Consider the following 20222-nt stretch of genomic DNA (forward strand, 5'->3'; position numbering starts at 1 on the left):
CATGTGCACGAAATGTGAACATGAAAAGAAAATGTTCAGCATGTATAATGTTTCCAAAGCTATGCCTCTCCGGCACATTAGAGCTCTGAATCATACAGCTATTACATCAAAAGGAGAATGTTTAAAGATGTGATTTCTCCAAACAAGACTTATTTAATTATTAAGCACTGCTCTCTGTCAGTAGTCATGTCCTTGCCCTCTTGTGCCCTGAGGGGCCGTGTCGAGAAACTACATCTACCTCCCAGGAGACAAGCCCGCCTAATGGGATAACTTAAAGGGATGGCATTGCACCATTTCCTGCAGGGTGTGGTGGACCATGAAGTTTAATAATCAAGAAAATTCAGGAACATTCCAGCAAGTTTATTTTATTTTTTTTTTATTTCCACTGAACCACAGGACTATGCCAGAGATGCCAGCTGTCTTCTAGAGAGGTGAACTGATCCGTCTTGTCTCTTATCTGTGAGCTGTCAGTAATGGAGGCTCTATGTGCTGCATTATGGTGGATAAATGTGAGTTTCTGCTAAGGAAAAAGTGAGCTGTGGCTGCTATTGCAGCCTCAATGCAGTACCCTACAGTGAAAATTAGGACCGCTTTTCCCCATCAATGCTGATCCGAGCCGGAGCCGATAAATACCCACGACTCCTGCAGAGTCACTTGATGCTGGGCTGAATCGTGATTACATTTAGCTAAAAAGCCAGATGTTTCTGGGTGTTTTCAGGACTTTTATAAATGTAAAAACTCTTTAATTCACTGGTACATATATGTACATTCATCAGGTTGTAGCGTACCAACATAATGAAAGAATCCTGAAAGTGTAAAACAGCCAGTTCTTTACCTTTCCCAGGACTGTGAGACAACTGGGGTCCAGCTCTGGTTGCTCCAGCTTCACCACTCCGACCCAGCCATAGTCGTACAGGTCCTCCTCATCGTTATTATTGCATAGTCCCAAAGGATGCATCTGAAAAAAGGACACAAGTGATGGGTAAGTATTTAATTCACCACGCAACATCAGACACAATGCCGAAAGTTTGACAGCCTTGGCATCACAGTTTTATGAAATCTATGTTAAATCACTTGTAAGAGTCACACTAATCCATCTTCAATCCATTCCACGTCTTCAGAGGGAAAATGTTAATTTAGCACATTATAATCCACTTACAACCTTTCTTCCACAATGAAACAAAAGCGCTTTGGAGCATTAAGCATCTAGAAACTACAAGCTGTGGCAGAATCTGAAGAAACGGTAGCAGCTTCAACAAGAGCAGATAAGCAAAACTGGGGTTTATGTACTTTTCATGTATGTGCTGATGTTTACATTTACTGAATTTCTGGTCTGCTTCAATTTCTAATGCTCCGAATGATTAATGTTGCTGCCACAACAGGGAATTCGGTCTTATTAGTTTAGGAAGAGGATGATGATGCTTCACACCAAAGCACACTTAACTCCCGCTATCAGACTTTCTTCAGATGTCCTCATTACACTTAAAAGCCACTAAATTGGCCCACTTCTCAGGCAAAAAGCTCTGCAAAGCCAGCACCTAGACAACGTCTTTAAAGAGGATTAAAGGGAAAAGGACAGCAGACATCACGAACACTAAGTAGTGGCGGCCTCTTTACTTATAAACTAGCAAAAGCATGAATCAGAAAAGCATTTACAGCTTCACACCAGTTGTCTTGATAATGGGAAGATGATACAGAAAGGAAAAAGTGTATGGGAGGTTACCACAGAATTAAGACCGGAAGAAAAATATAATCTTCACCACAGGTTTTGAAGTTATCTAATCACAGATCTTGTGGATGTGCTACAATACCATCCCGAGAGGTGTCTGCGTGGGAAGTTAAAAGATAACACGTTGCACAATCAAAGCACACCAGCACTTCGAAGGAGCAATAAAAGTGCAAAGGCACAAAGTGAAGAGACAAATGAGGGAAGAAGTAGAGCAAAACCACGGCCGGCCGCCGTTCACTAAGAGGAAATAATGATCTGTTTAAAGTAGTCTGGATTAAAACTGTAACCGAATGGAGTCCCCAAATCCCGGATCTACACTCCACCCGGTCAACAGTGCACAGACAAGCTCCTGTATTAGCATTACAACTGGTCAACCTGACCTGGAGGCCACTTATCCTATTAACCCAATGACCAAAGCAGCCCCAATCAGTGAGCACAGTGGCGCCGAGCTCTTGGCTACTCTGGCCCCCCGAGCCACTGCCGATGACCCCAGATACCCTTCTCCTGCTGCTGACCCCTGACCTTTGAACCCCAAATGCATCATATTGGGAACAGGTTAGATGTGTGGCAGTCCAACTGAAGAGGGAGCCAGAAAACACCTGAAGCGGTCTTCAGTAGGAATAAGCAAAGTGTGAGAGGGTGAGTCAGGGGTGGAGGGGTCAAATGCAAATCAGACTGCCTGTGGAGAAGTCATGGAGAAAGAATGTGGGCAACATGTGGTGAACTCCAGCAGGTAGCATCCTTTTCTTTCTGCCTCAGGGGTGAAATCTGATGAAGATGCATCAGTTGTGACAAAAGGAGAAAATGAAAGAAGCAGTTTTGCTTGAGGTATTAAACTTAAACTCGGTGCACCTGCAAAAATCCAAGTTGCACATCTTTTGTCAGATTCAGATAACAAAAAAAAAGAAGAAAAAAAAACTGTTCTTTGAACCCTCCCCCTCAAATCTCCCACACACGGACTGAGAAAGTATGATGAAACATGAAAGATTAAGCTCCAAAGCATTTACAACCCTTTGAAACAACTGGATTGCCCAGGCAGGAGAGCAAAGAAAGAAAACAAAGAGCAGCAGTGAATCCCGGCTACACTTAATAAAAACCAGTTTGAGTGAGTTGAGATGCAGTTGCTTCATCATTTTCAGATGTAGCTTTTCAAAATATGCACCAGATAGGAGTGAGCAGAGCGCAGGAGGGCTTTGACTGACTAACCGAAGACAGCCATTACACAATACAGCCACATTTGGTGGGATCATTTTCAAAGTTTTCTTTTTGCAAACTTCTCTGGTGCATTCATCACATCCTGGAGACGTGAGGTAGTTCCAGTTTGAGATGCTGCATGTGAACGCTGCTCAGCGTAGGAGTCTGCTTCTGGGTCTCAGTGGATCCAAAGGAGGACCAGGAAGCGGAGGGTCGCTTGTGATTGTGACCTCTCTCTCCTGCTTGTCTAACAGCTTGGATGGCAGTGGGGAGCCCCGCCTGCGCCCCTGGGCCCTGAACACTAGGCCATTGTGCGGGGGCTCATGCACTCCAAATGGGACAGAGTTGTTGTTGTGGACCATGTTGTTATTTTAGAGGCTGGCCATTGCGCCATTATCTCGACCACGGGGATTTTTCTTTTTTGTCAGATGTTGATGTAGGAGTTGATGGATGTGGGGATGGGAAGCAAAGAAAAAAAGGGAAAAAAAAAAAGGCAAAGAGAGCTGGGTTTAGATGAGACATGACGATCTGGTGAAGTGGGTCACAGTTACTGGCCATGTGCACAAAAGGGAGACAAGCGCATATGCAAACGTGCTCTCACACACACATGCACACACACAAAATAACGGGGACTGTTTGCTTTTGTGTTCCAACTCTCCCTGCTAAGGCCCCAAAATCAAGCTCAACCCACCCGGATGGAAACAGCCGGGTTGCTCCACTTTGCTCGGCTCCTCTGTACCCAACGTTTCCTGATGGAGGGCATCTGGCGCCCCCTAAGCGCCGTGAGGAAGCTCTTGTTCTGCCCCCGTCTGTCCAGCCTCTGGGGGAGGCTGCCTTTCACATGAATATCTTGTTACACAGGCCACACTCTCAATGAATTCCTGGCAGGGATTTGAACTCCACCTGTCACTCAAACTAACCACTCCTCCCCAAACAGTCTCCCAGCCGTTGCTGGAAACCCACCTGTGGAGACACTACTTGTTCAGGTTGATGTGTAGCTATCTTAAAAGTGTTATAAAACCCATCTGAATAGAAAATAAGTAGTACTTCATCATGTGGGGGCTTTTTTTTTGTGTTGCATTTACCACTTTTTTCCCCCCCTCATTTGCAAACTTTTTTGGGAGTTTTGGAAAAGCTCAGGTTTGTCTGGGAGAAAAACAAGGTGTCCTGATAACTATTGGCAGGGGGACAGAAACAGGGACCAACAAATTTAACAAAAACGAGCCATCACAATCCATGAAACCCCCCCCCCCAAAAAAATATTTCCCGACTCTTAAAGGAAATCAAAATGCAAGTCACACCATCCGATGCCATTCTACTGCATCTGTCTCTGACACAATTTGCTGAGCCTTTGATCACCCAACAAGCACTTCTACTGCTTCCCCTTTTCCCTCCCTCCCACTGACACACCCCCTTTTCCTCTCTCCTTTTAAATTATTGGTGGCTTTAGTTAGAGCTGCCCCCTCCATCAGTCCCCCTCCAACCTTCCACACGACCAAAACAGTCACCCTTCTCTGCCCTCAAACCATGTTGCTTTTTCTTCCTCGTTTTGCACTTTTCCAGAAGAATCTTACATTTAAGACAATAAGAGCTCCTTTAAAATCTTTGAAACTCAGCTAACGACGTTATGATTGTAAGAAAATCCCCCTACCCACCTCCATCCCTGCCAGGAAAGACGAGTCATCCTCATTTCTGGACACCAGGAGCTAAAAACTGGCAAAGAAAAGCAATCGCTGAGTTTAACTGATTGATACAAGATGCAACTTCAGCCTTGCTGGTCGCGATTCGTTCTTCAATTATCACTAATAATTTACTCAAGTCCACAGTTCCAAGACTTCTTGCAGCAGGCATGTAGGTCACAACGATGACAAGCCCGTGTCGTAACAATCAAAGCTGCTTTGTTGTCTGAAGCCCATGCCAGCAAGAGGGAATTTTTTTTATTTTTACAAGATGGCCTTTGTCGAGCTGGCTGAATGATTAACTGCACGTATCTCTTGTTCGTTGCTTTCTTTCATGCATTTTGGAAGACAAGCTGGCACTTATTTCACATGCACACGCAATCTAAAAGAAGAAAAACCTAGGCCTGACGCCAGTCCTCACACCCACCTGCTTCCCCAGTGCCATGCATGTGTTTACGCATCTCTCTGTTTGAGAACAGGCGAGTGTAAGAGGTTAGTGTGTAGTCTGAAATGTATCAGAAGTGACTGAGGGGGTAACTCGGTGGGCATCTCTCACTGAACGTCTTCTCGCCGTGAACTCATTCACCCCAGCGAGGAAGCATCCCGCCCACCTCCACAGGGGTTTAATTCAGCCGACCCCTTCTGACCTCCTCGAATGCCCCTCACCACCACCAACAACACCTTCCCCTCCCTAACACTGTGCTTCAACCCCCTCTTAGCCATGGATGGAGGAGTTTTGTCAACTTCCTGAAATAACACCAATGTTGGTGTTCTATTATGTTCAGGGCTGTGATGATGGGGCGTCTATGGTGTGTGTGTGGGGCTGATGGAGATTCAACCACCAGTAAAATTTCAAGATGTTTTGTTTGACATTGAGGAAAATATTCAGTTACCATAAAAACAATAAAATGACCAAACTTACTACCCAACCTGGATTCATAACTCCTTTAAAAGGACGGGAACCCTGAGTAGGAAGCAGAGCAGGAATTATTAAACGCTGGTCCTCAAGGTCCACATCCTACAAGTTTTTATATGTGTCACACACACATTAACATAAATTAATGAATCATTTAACTGAATTTGACTACAAGCTTTATAAATTTCATCTGAATTTGGTGTGCTGGAACAGGGAAACATTACAAATATGCAAGGCAGCGGTTGTCAAGGACCGAAGTTTGGGATCTCTGGTGTAGAAAGTTCTGTCCTTTACAGGTGGCCTATGATTGGACGTGTATTCTGAAATATATGTGCGGTTCCATTTTAAAATGCATTTAAGGGAAACAAACAAACAAACAAAAAAACTCCATTAAAAGAATGGATTATACGATGCACTAACTGCATTCAACTCAATCAAATACTGGACTAAAATCATTCCCGCTCTTGATGTTGAGTCAGTTTTAAGGGATTCCTGATCCACTTCCACAGATAGTCTGGTCTATTTGGAATAGTCTGAATATGCATTCATACTTTGATGCCGATCAATGAAGCCAGTTGTGGTCTGCGTGAAAACAGGGGGGTCTTAGCCCATTTACAAATGAACCCTGGTGCTCCAATTGCAAAACACACCCATTTGTTCCCCATTGATTCAGAATGTAAAGTGTAAAACACTCTTTGCATTTTGGCTTGAAATGATGGAAGTCACTGAAATAAGTCGAAGGGCATACGTCGTATCCATAGTTACGGTGATATGAGCATGCTGCTTGCAAACATGGCTGCAATGATAATACAGTCATATAGTCAGATGACTATAGGCTTACAGAACTCAGTTCTTATCTGACAATCACTATGTCCCTCAGTCATTCCCAGGCTGACAGTGAGAGAAGGGGACTAGCAGCCAGACCTTAATAACCACAAACAAAACCCACCCTACCAGCAACAATGGCAGTACAGACACCACATCACCACACATATAAAAGCTTAACAGGGCTGTTGTTCAGTACATAAGGACCAGCTTTCTCTCTGATATCATGTGTGGACTTTTTCTTCAGGGTTGTTCAAAGCAAAAATTTAACACATCTCAGCTTGTTTGTATGTTGTATTGTTTACCTAATCTGTTCTCAAGTATTGTGAAGAAAACTGGTTGAAGTTTTTTATTTTTTGCACAACAGTGAAGTTTGAGAAAACTATCTGCACAAATATTTAGGGCTTTAAAATATAGAATTCATTTTAAAATGCAAATGTCTTTTCTTACGTTTATTCACATGTTTAGTGCATTAGTTGGCCTATTTTTGTGGTGCTTTAAGTTTGGTGTTAGTCTTTAGAGTTTAGTGTTACATGAGTATACTTCTGTTTAAATACTCAAGTCGATGATCTATCATCAAATGTTAGGTGTTGTTTTACCTTTCCTTACATGCACCTCTTGTTTACAGATTGCTCTTACTTGGATGTGGTCTAGCTTGATTTATGTCACCATTTAATTGTGGTTTTAACAAGCATGTAATGCGGAAGTCCCATTACAGGACATCCAGCTAAATAGAATTTAACCCAATATCACAGTATGTCAGTCCGAACAAATCTGCCGTTCCTCCAGCAGCTACGTTGCCACCGCCACCCTGCCTACAAACTACTGTGTGGTCAACAGGATCCTCGTGCCCTGCAGGGCATGCATGCATTAACCAATTACATTTGTGCTTGTGCTTAACCCCCCACCTCCCCAGCCTTCTTCTGCAAATGTGCACCGAGAACCAACAGACACCGTTTTTTGGTTTAAAAAGATGAAAATATGAGGATGCAAATGACAAAAACATGCAGTTCAGACCTCAGATCAGTTCTTGGCCAAACTGCTGAGCTGAAGGTGTTCGGTATAGGTCCCAGCTTCATGCTATCTGATGTTCTTGTGAGCAAAAGTGAAATATGACAAGTGAGAAAAGCGCTTTCACAGAAACACACACATGCAGAGATAAAAGCTTGGTTGTACGGCCCACAAGGATGACCTCACCAGCTGGTGCACACATACAGTCAGTCAATCTCAGTCAGTGATAACATTGCAGCAAAAAAACAACCTTCTAGAAGCGTCGTTTTCATGAAAACTGTACGTTTACCACCAGCATATGCATTTTTAAGGATATAAAAGTCATGAATTAAAAGTTCTGATCTATTTTCACACCATGTGGAAAATAGTTTGTATCTGCATTTCTTTCAAAACTCTGTTCTAATATTCGCTCTTATGCAAATTGTTTGAACCCTGAAGAGCTCAGACATGATAACAAGACTGAGAAAGGAAGTGTCAGCCTTAATCCAAAAGATGACCCCAAAGAAGAGGTCTGTCTGAAAAGTCAGCAAGGACAAGTGTCTCTTAGGCAAGTCATTCCAGTTCAGGTTGGAAGCGGTTAAGCTTCCTAGTGCAAGATGGGAAGTGTGTGTCAGGTGAGAGGATTTACACCAAATGTCCACAGTTGTGTGCATTAAACACTACATTTTTTTTTTTTTTTTTTTTTTTAATTCTTTGCAGGCAAACATCCGGATCAGATAGGTCAAATAGGTTTGGTGGAAGGAAACATATCAGATATCAAATGGCTCTTTCCTGTGTAATAATGTATATCAGCATTCTCATTTCAGAAACAGAACCAGTTGCTGCAGAAGCTTTCTGCTTTTATGCTTTCACATCACTGTACCAGCAGTTGCTAAGCATTTTTTAAGCTTTCGCCTTTGTTTTTAACTGCAGCTGTTTTTGTACAGCAAGCACAAACAGACTTTAGAAACCTAAATACTGGGTCTTATACAGTATGTACATTTGCACGCCTCCCAATCTTCCACCTAAGTCACTCTTTGCTCCTCATGATCTCTCGCTGGCCCTTTTTTCCAGCACTAGAAATAACTTCAAAGAGGGCTGGTAGCCTTGAGCAGCGAGGGAGCGGGATCTAGTTACAGCAGAGCAGCTGGGAGGGCCCTACAGGTGGGGCCCGACACTCCTCCTTCTGTAACACTATCAGGGATTCCTCTGCTTCCCTCCTCAAATAATGAAGACTTCCTCCCTTTTGTCTACTCCACTGGGGCCAAAGGAACAATTGGCCAAGCCAGTCAGGCATCCATCATTTATTTGGCCAGACACGACCAAATAGAAGCAGGTGTGAAAAAGAAACAACAAAAAAAAAAACCAACTATAAAATAAAGATCAAAAACTGTGTGGCACTGCATCGTTTCGCTGTAAAAAAAAAATTATTTCCCTCACTTCTAAGTCCCTGATCTACAGCTGTTTTTGCTTTTACAGATGAAAAGTTGATTAAAAAAAAAAAAAAAGGCTGGCTGAGACAGAAAACAATCAATTTAAAGCAATAAAACATAGACTTTACACCTTAAAACTCTTGTGTATGTTGTGTTTATAATAAGTTTTAATGGTATACTTTCATTTATTTTTCATATTCCTCCAACTCTCCTTTTTCTGCAGTATCCAAATGCAGAGAAACTATTCAACTTCTTTTCTAGCCAAGTACATCCACTGACTGATGTGATTTCCTTTATATGCTGCATGCCAGCAACTAGATATCAACATTTTAGCTGTTTTGAAAGTGCATCATGGTGCATTTTCATCAAAGAAATGTAACATATTATCGGAGGAAGCAAAGAAAAAAAAAGAGAGACTGACAGAGCAGGATTTAACACTAAACTGACTTTCACTGTCTGGAGAGAGCTCAGAAAAGAAACAGGATGCAAGAGAGATGCTGAATTATCTTTTGTTAGTGGGCGCCAAAAAGTGAAAATCTTTCACAGTTCAGATGTAATATTTTCCAGATTCCACACATTCTATGAAGTTGTTTATGTTTACCTGACAATAAGTCTTCTTCCGACAAAACTGACCACGAGAGAGCTGATATATTTGCTTTACTCTTTCCTCTAATTTCCTTTCACCTGTTTTAGCTCAATTTAAAGGATGTAAATAAGAGAACATCAGTGGAGTGGGAAATGCTTCTAAATGTCAAGTGCATCCCCTAAACAAGCAAGTCGGCTTTGTGATGCAAGCCTTAGCGTGGTCATCGTCCGCTTGAACCCCCCAAATCTTCACCCCTCCTCTTCATAACCTTCACTCAAAATCACCTCTACACCATCATCATAGCAACGAGCAAAGCAAACAAGTGTCATGGTTTCAATGTAAGCAGGGGACGCTGGCAGAGGACACCTAATATCATGTAAATGTCCTGATATGCAGCGCAAGTCACTGGGGTTGACAGCTTTAACACTGAGCAGGACGCCGAGCTTGTGACTCTATTAAGTCTCTGAGTGCATCCTGAAACCGTCAATGGCGTGTGTGTGTGTGTGTGTGTGTGTGTGTGTGTGTGTGTGTGTGTGTGTGTGTGTGTGTGTGTGTGTGTGTGTGTGTGTGTGCGCGTGCATGAACACTCAAAAGTCTCTGTGGTGTCACTTCCAGCTCTTCAGTCTTTAAATCCTAGAGTGACACAGACAAAGCAGTGGCCGACAAAGTTCAGGGGTCAACATTGGGTTGGATGCCACCATTTTTTCGGGTTAGGGTTTGGAGAGGGGGGGGGGGGTTGGAAAAACTTCTGAAGAGATTGCAGCATCACTGCACAAAAAAGGGGAACAAGAGCAATCGAAAACATTGCGTCCACTTGCAAGGAGCTGCCACCCTTATGAGAACAATTATGAAAATATGTGAGCACACGCATAAATTATTCATCAGCATCATGGTGACACTGAGTTAATTAGCATGATTAACGATGTAACAAGCGGGGGGGGGGGGGGGGGGGGGGGGGGATTAATAAGGTACTTGGACAAGAAATAGCACCAAACTGCATAAATAAGTAGGGTTTTTTTTTTTTTCCACATTTACGATAAAATCTCAAACTGAACACACAATTATGAAGTTTTGCTTGATTCCAAATAACCTGCAACAATAGGCAGCATCAATTTCTGAGAGGCCAAGATTGTCAACAAAATGTTTCCTTCCTGGTAACGATGAACCCCAAACCTTAAACAGCATCGCATTGTCATCATTTAGGTCCACTTTCAGTGAATGTGCATCTCGATTAGGTCCGCCGCCAGCACCGCCCCAGTCATCAGTGGCATCCCCAGCTGTGTGCCGCCCGACTCATCTTCAAATCTCACCATAAAACAAAAGTCAATGTCACTACTTAATGAGCTATGATTAATGCTGCTGCAGCACGGCTGGTGAGGATGGATGGAAGCTGGAGGGCGCACATACCTGACACAGTCTGCATGTGTGTGTGTGTGTGTGTGTGTTTGTGTGTTTGTTAGACGGCTGAGGGGTTGAGGTTGCTAAAAGTGGACTGAGGGAAGGATTGCAGTCATCAACACCTACGCTCTGAGTGGCCTTTGAAGTTGTGCGGTCTATTTGATGGCTCCGGCCATGGAGGAATGCTGCGCTCCCTCCTGTCCCACCCCTGAAAGCCCCCAGAGCTGTGGAATGCGGCGCAAGCTGCTGCTCGGCCCGCTGGAATGGGATTAGGCCCGTGTTGCCCCTTCTTCTCCTCCACCCCTCCCTTCTTTCACCCTGACCCTGCACTCTTGAGTGGACAACACGGTGACAACTTTGTTCAGAGACAAAGTGATTTTTACTTCCTCAGATGGAAAACATAACATGTTTTTCAAACAAACCAATGGAAGAACTTGAGATGTCCAACAATAAATCAAACAACTTAGCTTCTTGCACTGCCTTATAAAACATGCAACCAAGTCATTAAGAAAACCCTTAAAGTGTAATCTCACAGATGGTCACTAGGCTTCCAACACATCTCTGTCATCAATTAATTGAAAAATATCTGTCAAATTGGGTTCAACTATTGCCTTTTCAGAAATGCAACATACATTTATGTTTTCATCAGTTTATGACAGTGATAGCATTTAGTCAATGAGATACTGCTCACTTGTCTTAATTTTCATCTCCCAGTGAATACATACCCATGAAAATGACAATGCCATAGCACATGGTCCATCACACAAGACCGTACAATACAGTTAGTCCCATTTTTTAACATATCATCATATACAATAGCATGGCAAGCATTAAAAGGTAAAAAACAGAGTGGGAGTGGATGCAGCTTTTACCTAAACAGCACTAAAGTAACAGAGTTGTTCTAAAGTAGAGAAAAATGTGATATTTTATTTGACTTGAGGCACCATTGCCTTCTGAGGTGCTGCACAGCACACAAAACTCTGCAGACCTTACTAAGTTTACACTTTTATCATAACATGTAGTTTTACTGTCAAAATTCATATCAAGCATATGATTCATATATGCATGTTGAGATGCAGCTCTGATTGCGATTGATAGAAGCGGTTTAAAACACGTAGAAACAATCCAAAAGAAGTTGGAGTTCAAAACCCATTTTAAACAGTTCCTTCATATATCTGGCTAAATACTGATTTAAAAAAAAGGTAGTGTAGTGTAATACCAAAGGTAAAACCTCTTACGATGAAAGCTTAGACCATTACTAGTTTATTAATATCACCAAGATCACTATGACTGTCTGTTACTAGGTCTAACAAGTGGTTCCTTGGGCAGGGGTCGACAGCTCTGGTCTTCAAGATCTGTTTTCCTGTTCAAATGTGCCTGATACAAATGAAAGGGATCCAACAGCTAATTAAATTATTTTTGGTTACTGAGGATACATTCACATAAGGCTTTTAATTTGAATCCTAGTCCGTTTGCTCGGAAAGTCCGCTTCGTACCTGCAAATGAGAATGCGCCAAACGAATTCTGTTTTGTACCAAAGAAGCGGACTCGGTCCGCCAACAAATGCAGGTCTCACTCCACTTCAAGTGGACCAAATACAGAAAGCAGACTACAAAAACAAGTCACTTCCTGGATTTGGCGAAGTATTGCATTGTGGGTAAAAACATAGTGATGGTGTTAAGAGTCCTGAAGCTCGTCTGTTGTTCATACTGTTGTTGTTGGTTTCCTTATATAGGCGATTATGAATTGGCCTTCATTATGTTTTCCCCTCTGTCTGAACAGCGTCTTGGGATGGCATTGCCGTGATTTGACGCTATATAAATAAAGTTGAATTGAATTGAATTGAATACTACGCCCATTGTTGCAGTGTATTTCTGCAGTATACTTGCATAAGACAAAATTAAAAAAACCCAACATAGCAATTCTTTCGTCTCCATGTTCATGGAGGAAACAGTTTTCTTCTTCACGTGGGGTTTGTCCTCTGTGCTAAGTAGTAGTGCAGTGCCACTTTTGGTGGGAATGGGGATATATTATTGTGATGGTTTAGCTCGTTTGACCAAAGTGCAGCTTTGAACACAATCTTGGACCAGATGGATACACCACCCCTACAACTGAACCGAATCCCCAATCGAACAAAGTCCACTGGACTATCCTGATGTGAATGCACCCTCAGTTTGAATCAGGTGTACTGAAACTAGGTAACATCTGAAACTTGCCGAATTTTGGCTCTCGAACACCACTCCTTCCTTAAGGACTAATTCAAGGAATTTCCTTGAATTTTTGAATGTTAATTTATGCGTCGACACACAAATCGTTATACAAAATGAATGCAAAAGGATATCTGAAATATTCTATTTAGGGTTTAATTCAATAAAATCTTTTAATATCAATAAAGTTGTTGGATAACCTCAAAGAGAAGAAGTCAAAACAAAGAATAAAAAGAAGAAAATTCTTTCATTGGGCCAGACTCTGTGTGAAAGTTTGGATTTAAGTCTGTGGGAGTAGATGTTGAGGAGATCAGCAACGATGAGTCCAAGATGAGCAGCTGGCACAAAGTCAAAAGCTCCACCTAAACCCTGATGCTTTGAGAAGTCATTAAAGCGAGATGGAAACACTTCAGACGACCACTTGACAAACATGAACAGAAGCGCCGGAGAATCAAAGAAGAGCCGAATGTGAAATTAGAGCAACCATCTACTTTCGCACAGCACGCTGGTGTGTGTGAGTGTTCGACAGTTACAGCGGGAGATGAGTGCTGTAATCCAGCCGCTCTCAGAGGATAGACGGACAGCTTTCTGCAAAGGTCAGGTTCATTTTGTCCTCGCAGACACACACACACACACACACACACACTTAATGCAGTAAATGACCTTCCTCATGACAACTGCACAAACAAGCCGTTTTGGCCTCGCATGCCGGTGTCTGTCAGAGCTTGGCCAGACCAAACCAACCTGAAGACTGGCTTACACTGCGCAGCGTGTTTGCAGAGGATTGCAGCTCCCTGCCAGTGAGAGCTGAGAGGAATGTGAACCAAACTTACAGTACACGCACATGTTCACACACTTGAATGTGTACACAGACGGTGGGTTTCATACAGTAAAAGCTACCATCACCTCCCCTCCCTTCCTTCTTACCTCTGCCTCCTATGTGGCCACAGGACCAAGGGGGAGAGAGAATGAAGAGGGGAGGAATGGAAGCCAGGGCAGCAAGCATTAGTGCTGGTTTCAGATTTCGGCTGCCTCCGACTTGTTTTCTTAAGGAAACACTTACTGGGGCTCCAACTATACCAGAGGAAGTGCTCACCTACATCACTTCCGGGTCGGATGGTTAAGGTCACATTGCACTCAGGGGAAGGAGATGAAGAGAAAGGAGGGGCTATTAAAGCACATGTGGAATGTTTTAAGTGTCAACAGCAATTAACCTCATGATTTTGTTTCAAATGTACCGACCTTTTAAAGAAAACAGAAAGGAATCAGCAGTGTGGGAGGTTTGAGAGATTGATTTTCCTTGAGAAAACTGGTGCAAGAAGAATCAGCCTCTTGACAGTTTCCTCAGTAATTTCTTGGCTCATTTGTGTCTGCCCTTTTTTCCCCCCCTTCTCCTCTTTCTTTTGCATGCTCTCTTGTTTCAGTGAATGGCTGCGTGATCGCCTTTCAGGACAACCTGGAGGGGGAAACAGGAGGAGAGCATGATCCAGGAGCTCAAGGCCCTCTGAGAAGCTAATGATATTCCAGGGGAAACTAAAATGTGAATAAACAAAGCCACAGCCATTTCCAGGAATAATGTGAAACATGGAATTAGGGGAGCCTAGACAGAATGTGGAGACATCATTTTGTTTCCTTGTGATATTCCTAAAGGAAAGACCTTGATGGCAAGAACAGGAACACTGGAAGCTATTTGGATCCTCTCCAAACAGAATTGTTTTTGCTTTGTTGTAGCGCAATGGATAAGACGAGGTCATGCAAGTTTTTTCTCTCTCACGCAATGCAAATACAGTATGTACTTATAGAGGATTACAGGAGCTTTTTTACTGGCAGACATCTTGGCATAATTGATGACTATTAACCTCAGAAATGGTTTAGCAGAAAAGCTTGAGGTATTTTAGAGACAAGACATAGGTTCCGCAGAAGGTCGAGTACATAGTTTTCCGTAAATGTCTACAACTTTGCAGACATGCATTCAAGCAATCTCTTGCGTCAGCTGCACCAAAGATTCCTTCTCATGAGTTTGTAATCTGTCTACAGTACGTTGTAAATAATAGAAAACAGCCATTATGCTGCAAACTCCCTCTTTAAAAGCAACCTCCGTTGGATTTCATCCTCTTCATGTCTTGCACTGTATGTTAAATTTCCCTAATAGAGATTGATACAAGAACACATGTACTTGCCAGTCAAGCCAGTTAAAAATATTTGTGCTGCACAAGGTAGGTCACAGAGATACATGATAGGCCTATGTAAAATAGAGCAGATGAGGAACATTACAGCATACAGGTCACATGTGAATCACCCTGAAAAAGCATTCAGAAGTTTTTATTGCATTTAACACATTTGGCCCTTTGAAAAAGTGCAGGTTGCAGGATTTGGTGACAGCCAAACCTACATACCCATACCTGTCAAGTCCTGGATTTTAAAATAAGGGAAATCCTCTGGCAACCCCCAAAAGACTCGTGGTGGGAGAAAAAGAGGTGTCGGTCAGTTATATTGTTTATTGTTCTGCGGTAGTGGGGGGAGGTTGTCTCTCCTCATGCCAGTTTATTTTCTTGTATCATAATCTGGGAGATTTATGGGAAAATAATGCGGGAAAGATGCAAGTTAAAAAAAAAAAAACGTGAGTTTCCCCAGCCAAAACAGGATACTTGACATCAACAGAAGTCTGCCAGATTTTTGAGGAACCTGATTTGACAGGTTTGATTTTTAATGGTTGCTATGGTAACAGAGTTGCAGCATCATGGATTACGAATGGAGGACCCACTAAATTGTTTGTGCTGACAAAAAGAAGTAATGAACAATGAACAAACTTAAACAAATGTGAGAAAAGTCATTTTTATTACCGTTGTTTTTAGTCCGTTTGGTCAGTCAGCTGTAGTACAGGAATCCTAAAGGCTTCACACTGGACTTTAACAACTAAATGGGAGTCTAATTCATAATGAGGATCCTTTATACGGAAATCAGGTCATTTACCTCCAAGGTAGGTGGAATAAAGCTTTTCCAGGCCTTATGTTGACTGCTTAAACACACCTGATATATTTCTATTTAATGAAACCTCTCATCTGAAGACTGGATTGAAGGCCTATTTTGTTTAAACTTTCTCAAAAATACAAGGAGGTCTGCAGCCAGAGCTGTGCTGAAGGCATCAGGATGGGTCAGTGAGCAGATTTATCCCACCTCTGAACTTGAAAGCAGCAGTGATCTCTGCATGTGTTTTCTGAGTCTCTCCCTGTGCTTTTTCTGACCAGTGATCAGGTTAGACAAGTCTCTCTATTCAGAGCTACATAGCAATACCGATATCCCCAAAGAGAGGGAGGAGGCAGAGACGGGAAAAAAAAGGGAGAAAAAAATCCTATCTGAGAGATTAACTCGCAGCACCCAACCGAGCCGGTGCTGGGTTCACTGGCTCACTCAGTCCTATCTTACCCACCAGTCTCTTGTTCTAAACCAAAGCATGTCTTTGATACGCGACTAGAAGGAATCTGGAGGCGTTACAGGTTTCTTTTGTGCTTTGCTCTGTGTACGCCAAGGCTGGGATTTCTTTTCTTCTACCCCCCACCCCTTCCCTAGTCCTTTCTTTCTTTCTTTCCCTCGTCCCTCTGCCTTCATCTCCTGCTCCCCTTCCCCCATTCCTGACACCAAATCAGTGAATCATAAATAGTCCTCTCTTTGTAGGTTAACATCATAAACTTCTGTACAGCCTAAAAGCGCTTCCTTTGTAAGTTTCAGACCTGCACTTTCTGCAAATCAAAGCAGCCAGATTTGGGTGTTGACCAAAGGTGGTGACTGCTTCGAAGGAGTTCCAAGGGTTGGATGAGGGGTGGGATTTTGAACAAACATGGTGGGTGGGGGGGAGTGGGGGTAGATGGGGTTGTATAGGGTGAGGTTTGACTCCCCTTGGAGGTTTTCTTAAACCCATTACATCAGCTTTTTTCTGCTTCATGGGCTCCAAGTCCGGGGCTTTTGTGAGGGTAGAAAATGACCTAAATTGACATTCAGAATGGTTGTGGTTGGTTAATTGTGGCCAAGCATTTTTGGCATAAATAAAACAAGATTCCTGAGGCCGTCTCTTTTAAGTTCTTTCTTTTATGAATCCTACTTTATTGTAGGCATGGCCTCTGACTAAACGTAAGCTGGTCATGCCTGAAATCATGGGAACCTTCTCAGAGATCCAAAGATGTTGCAATTCAATCTTTAAAGAAACTTCCAGTGTTTTACCAACTGGGCAGCATATTTCTGAAAACTTCCTCAGATTTGATCGCTACAGGCTGTCCAAGTGGCACATCCACATGCCGTGGCTCTCTTTCTCACTCGCATAAAAGTAATGTACATATATGTATATGTCTTTGCAACTGATAAGATCACAAGAAGTTGGCATTTTGAGTAAGTGCACCTGCACTCAAGGAATAGGAGAGCAGGGTAAAGGAAAAAGTGCAAAAGGAGAAATGATGCAGCAGCACTTCTAAGGTCCACTCACACACTCTAATCAAAAGGCTACACAATGGCAGGCTAACAAGAAAGAAAGAAAGAAAGAAAATGGGGGGGGGGGGGAAGAAATCAAAAGAGGCCACTTGCTGGTGCAGGGCAAGCAGATCTGATGCACATGGACCGTCAAAAGCTAGTGGAGAATGTCAAAAGCACCACTGATCTCTCTCTTTTCCCCCCTTATGTGATCAAACAGTGGTTCGTTCCCTGGAGGAGGTCAAAGGGAGGGAAAGAAAGTAAATGTGAGCTTTGGTGCACCATAGGAAGCCAGCCACCAGCAGCAAAGCCGGGCAGTGAGCACAAAACAACATGCCGTCTCTCAAGGTTTCTTTCAGATCCATGCCAAAGGAAGAGAAGAAGAGGAGTAGACCGAGAAGGAAAGAGTGGCTGGGCAAACAGTGAGGGGTAAGGGCTCAGAAAAAAAAAAAAAAAAAAAAAAAAAAAAAAAAGGGGGCTTGGTTGCCTAGGTGAGGGGAACCCTTTGCTTCAACAACGTCCACATCAACGGTAAGGCTGCGGGCCAGACCCCGCAGAAGTGTGCTCTCTGTGAGCTTGGAGGTCAGTAGCAAAACAAAAAATGAAAAGGAATGTTTTTAGCCTGGCAGGGCAGCTGGGCTCAAGATGATGTGCACTTTCAAACATTTCAGCACATCCAAAACATGGGCTTCCTAGATCCAGGGCACAGAAGCTCAATGGGGAACACTACTACTTCCTCACAATTTCCCCACTTTGAGAAATTCCCATTTTATACAAGTTTCCATTGAGTATTCCTGATTTGAAGTATGTCAGTGTTTTGTGTAAATATGAACTACTAGAAAAGTTGTCATGTTAAGATGAAACACAAAAGCCAATCTTAACATCCTAATGATGCTTTAATTAGATTAAAATCTAATGGTTTTGGAGTCAGTTATTGTTTTCTTGCCCTTTTAGTTGCAACTTTACACATTACAAAATATTTTGTTACAGTTATGCATTCAACAGTACATGTTTAAATGTTGTAAAAACTTAGTTTCCATGAAAACAGACACTAATAAAATCAAAATATCCTGTTGGTGGATAACCTTTTTGGTTATTTAGTGATTCAACAGGTAATTTTATAGGCTTTTTTATGACGTCAACAAGAGAATGTTAAAAAAAAACAAAATTTTGTACAGCACGCAGCTCTGAAGTCTATCTCGTTGATGAGCCTTAGGATGAATCCAGAACATTTCAATCTGCACATGGAAATGTTCTGGACAAAACAGTTTCTGAATTCATCCAAAAACGATGCCTACATTTGAAATAAACAAGGCATATCTTTGAATGTCTAAGCCAGGCATTTCTTGACACAACTATTAAGTTTTTGTTTATAACTTAACAGTTACCAAAGAGATGTAAGAATAACTCCTCAGCTGCAGATCTCCCATGAGCATCTTTCCATTTCCATAATCTCCAATGACCTACACAAAGTCCTTTCATAGAGCAACTCCAAAGTGGGCACCTTGCACCCCCTGGTACCATAATGATCCAGCCACACCTCCATCTGGCAGCCTGAACAACTGTGTGTACACAACCCTCCACACTAACTCACTGTCCCTCCACATACACCAGTAAAAGGGGGGTGGGGCCACAGCGTTGATCGGACAAACAGTGTTCTTGGACTTCTGCCGAGCTTGGCTATTGTGCAGGCGCTCAGTAAAGAGACAGAGAAAAAGGTAGGGGAGGGGCAGTGGTGTCGTTGAAGTTGCTTCAATGGCTGGGTCTATCATTGGATGGGGTGTGTTTGTAGGGAGGGGGCAGGGCAAGAAGGCGCTAAAATGAGGCAGAGTCATGCAGGTGTGAGCAGGTGGTGTATGCTCCATTTGGATCCAGCTTGGATCCTGACGGATCCTATATTGCTATATTCCTCAGGCTGGCGGGGACATCACATCTTGAAAAACAATTTCATGTCAGTGATACGAGTTTCCTTTTTAATTTGGGCAAATCAAACTTTTTTTTTTTTTTTTTCTAAAATAAGAAGCTTGATGCTCACACATGTATCTTTTACCAAACACCTTAGGGCCACATGTAGAGAAAGTCTGGGTGTGGATCAGTGTCATCCGACCATCGAGTTTCAACCCGCAACACTGCCCAGGGGACAAAGTCTGTGGATTTTATACATTCCAGTGTGAGAGGGGATACACTTTACATTCCACCATTTAAGTAGCTTTTTATTCTAAGGGGCTTCAAAAGATTTAGCAAACCAATTTCTGAATTAAATCAATAAATACAGGAAAAAAAAGAGAAAAGCTACTATTCCTTGTCAACATTGTCCTAACAGTATAACCTCTATAGGTACATCGTGATATTTCTACCTGTGCCACAGGAGCAAAATAAATGAGGCTGAGAAAGAGGGAGAAGAACAGAATGCTTTGGAGATAATTCAATTACCATATAGCAAACATATAAAGGGTGATTTGTTCTTTTGGTCACCCCAGAGAGTGTTTATGAAGTCACTGTGGGATCAGCCTGGGCCCAGGGGCATGGCGAGCCACTAGAATTCCTCCGAACATTTGTTTAGCAGCAGGCCAAGTGCGGAGCGGTGCACAAACGCAGTATTGTTCCTCCCGTTCTCACTGGTTGCGCTGCCAGAGGTAGAAGATGACTGAGTCCGAAAGAGGGAACGAAAGGAGAGTTGGGGGGGAGGAAGAGTTGAGGGTTAGGAATAAGCAGACCCTGGGGATAACTGCCGCTTAAAAGTTAAACATCAAACCTGCTTTACACACAAGCATTTCCTGTCAGGAGCGTTAGCAGGAGAGGAG

The 20222-nt window shown here is 42.7% G+C and overlaps 1 protein-coding gene across 1 annotated transcript in view; it reads right to left on the reverse strand.

The window, feature by feature from the left end:
* The window catches only part of znrf3 (zinc and ring finger 3), a 77332-nt gene that overhangs the window by 38190 nt on the left and 18920 nt on the right, over positions 1-20222 (reverse strand). The window contains exon 2 of the mRNA XM_079251387.1: positions 836-958. Coding sequence (XP_079107513.1) covers positions 836-958 — 123 coding nt within the window. The remainder of the gene's footprint in view (positions 1-835; positions 959-20222) is intronic.

Source organism: Telmatherina bonti, assembly GCF_933228915.1.
Source record: "Telmatherina bonti genome assembly, chromosome: 13".
Classification (NCBI taxonomy): Eukaryota; Metazoa; Chordata; class Actinopteri; order Atheriniformes; family Telmatherinidae; genus Telmatherina; species Telmatherina bonti.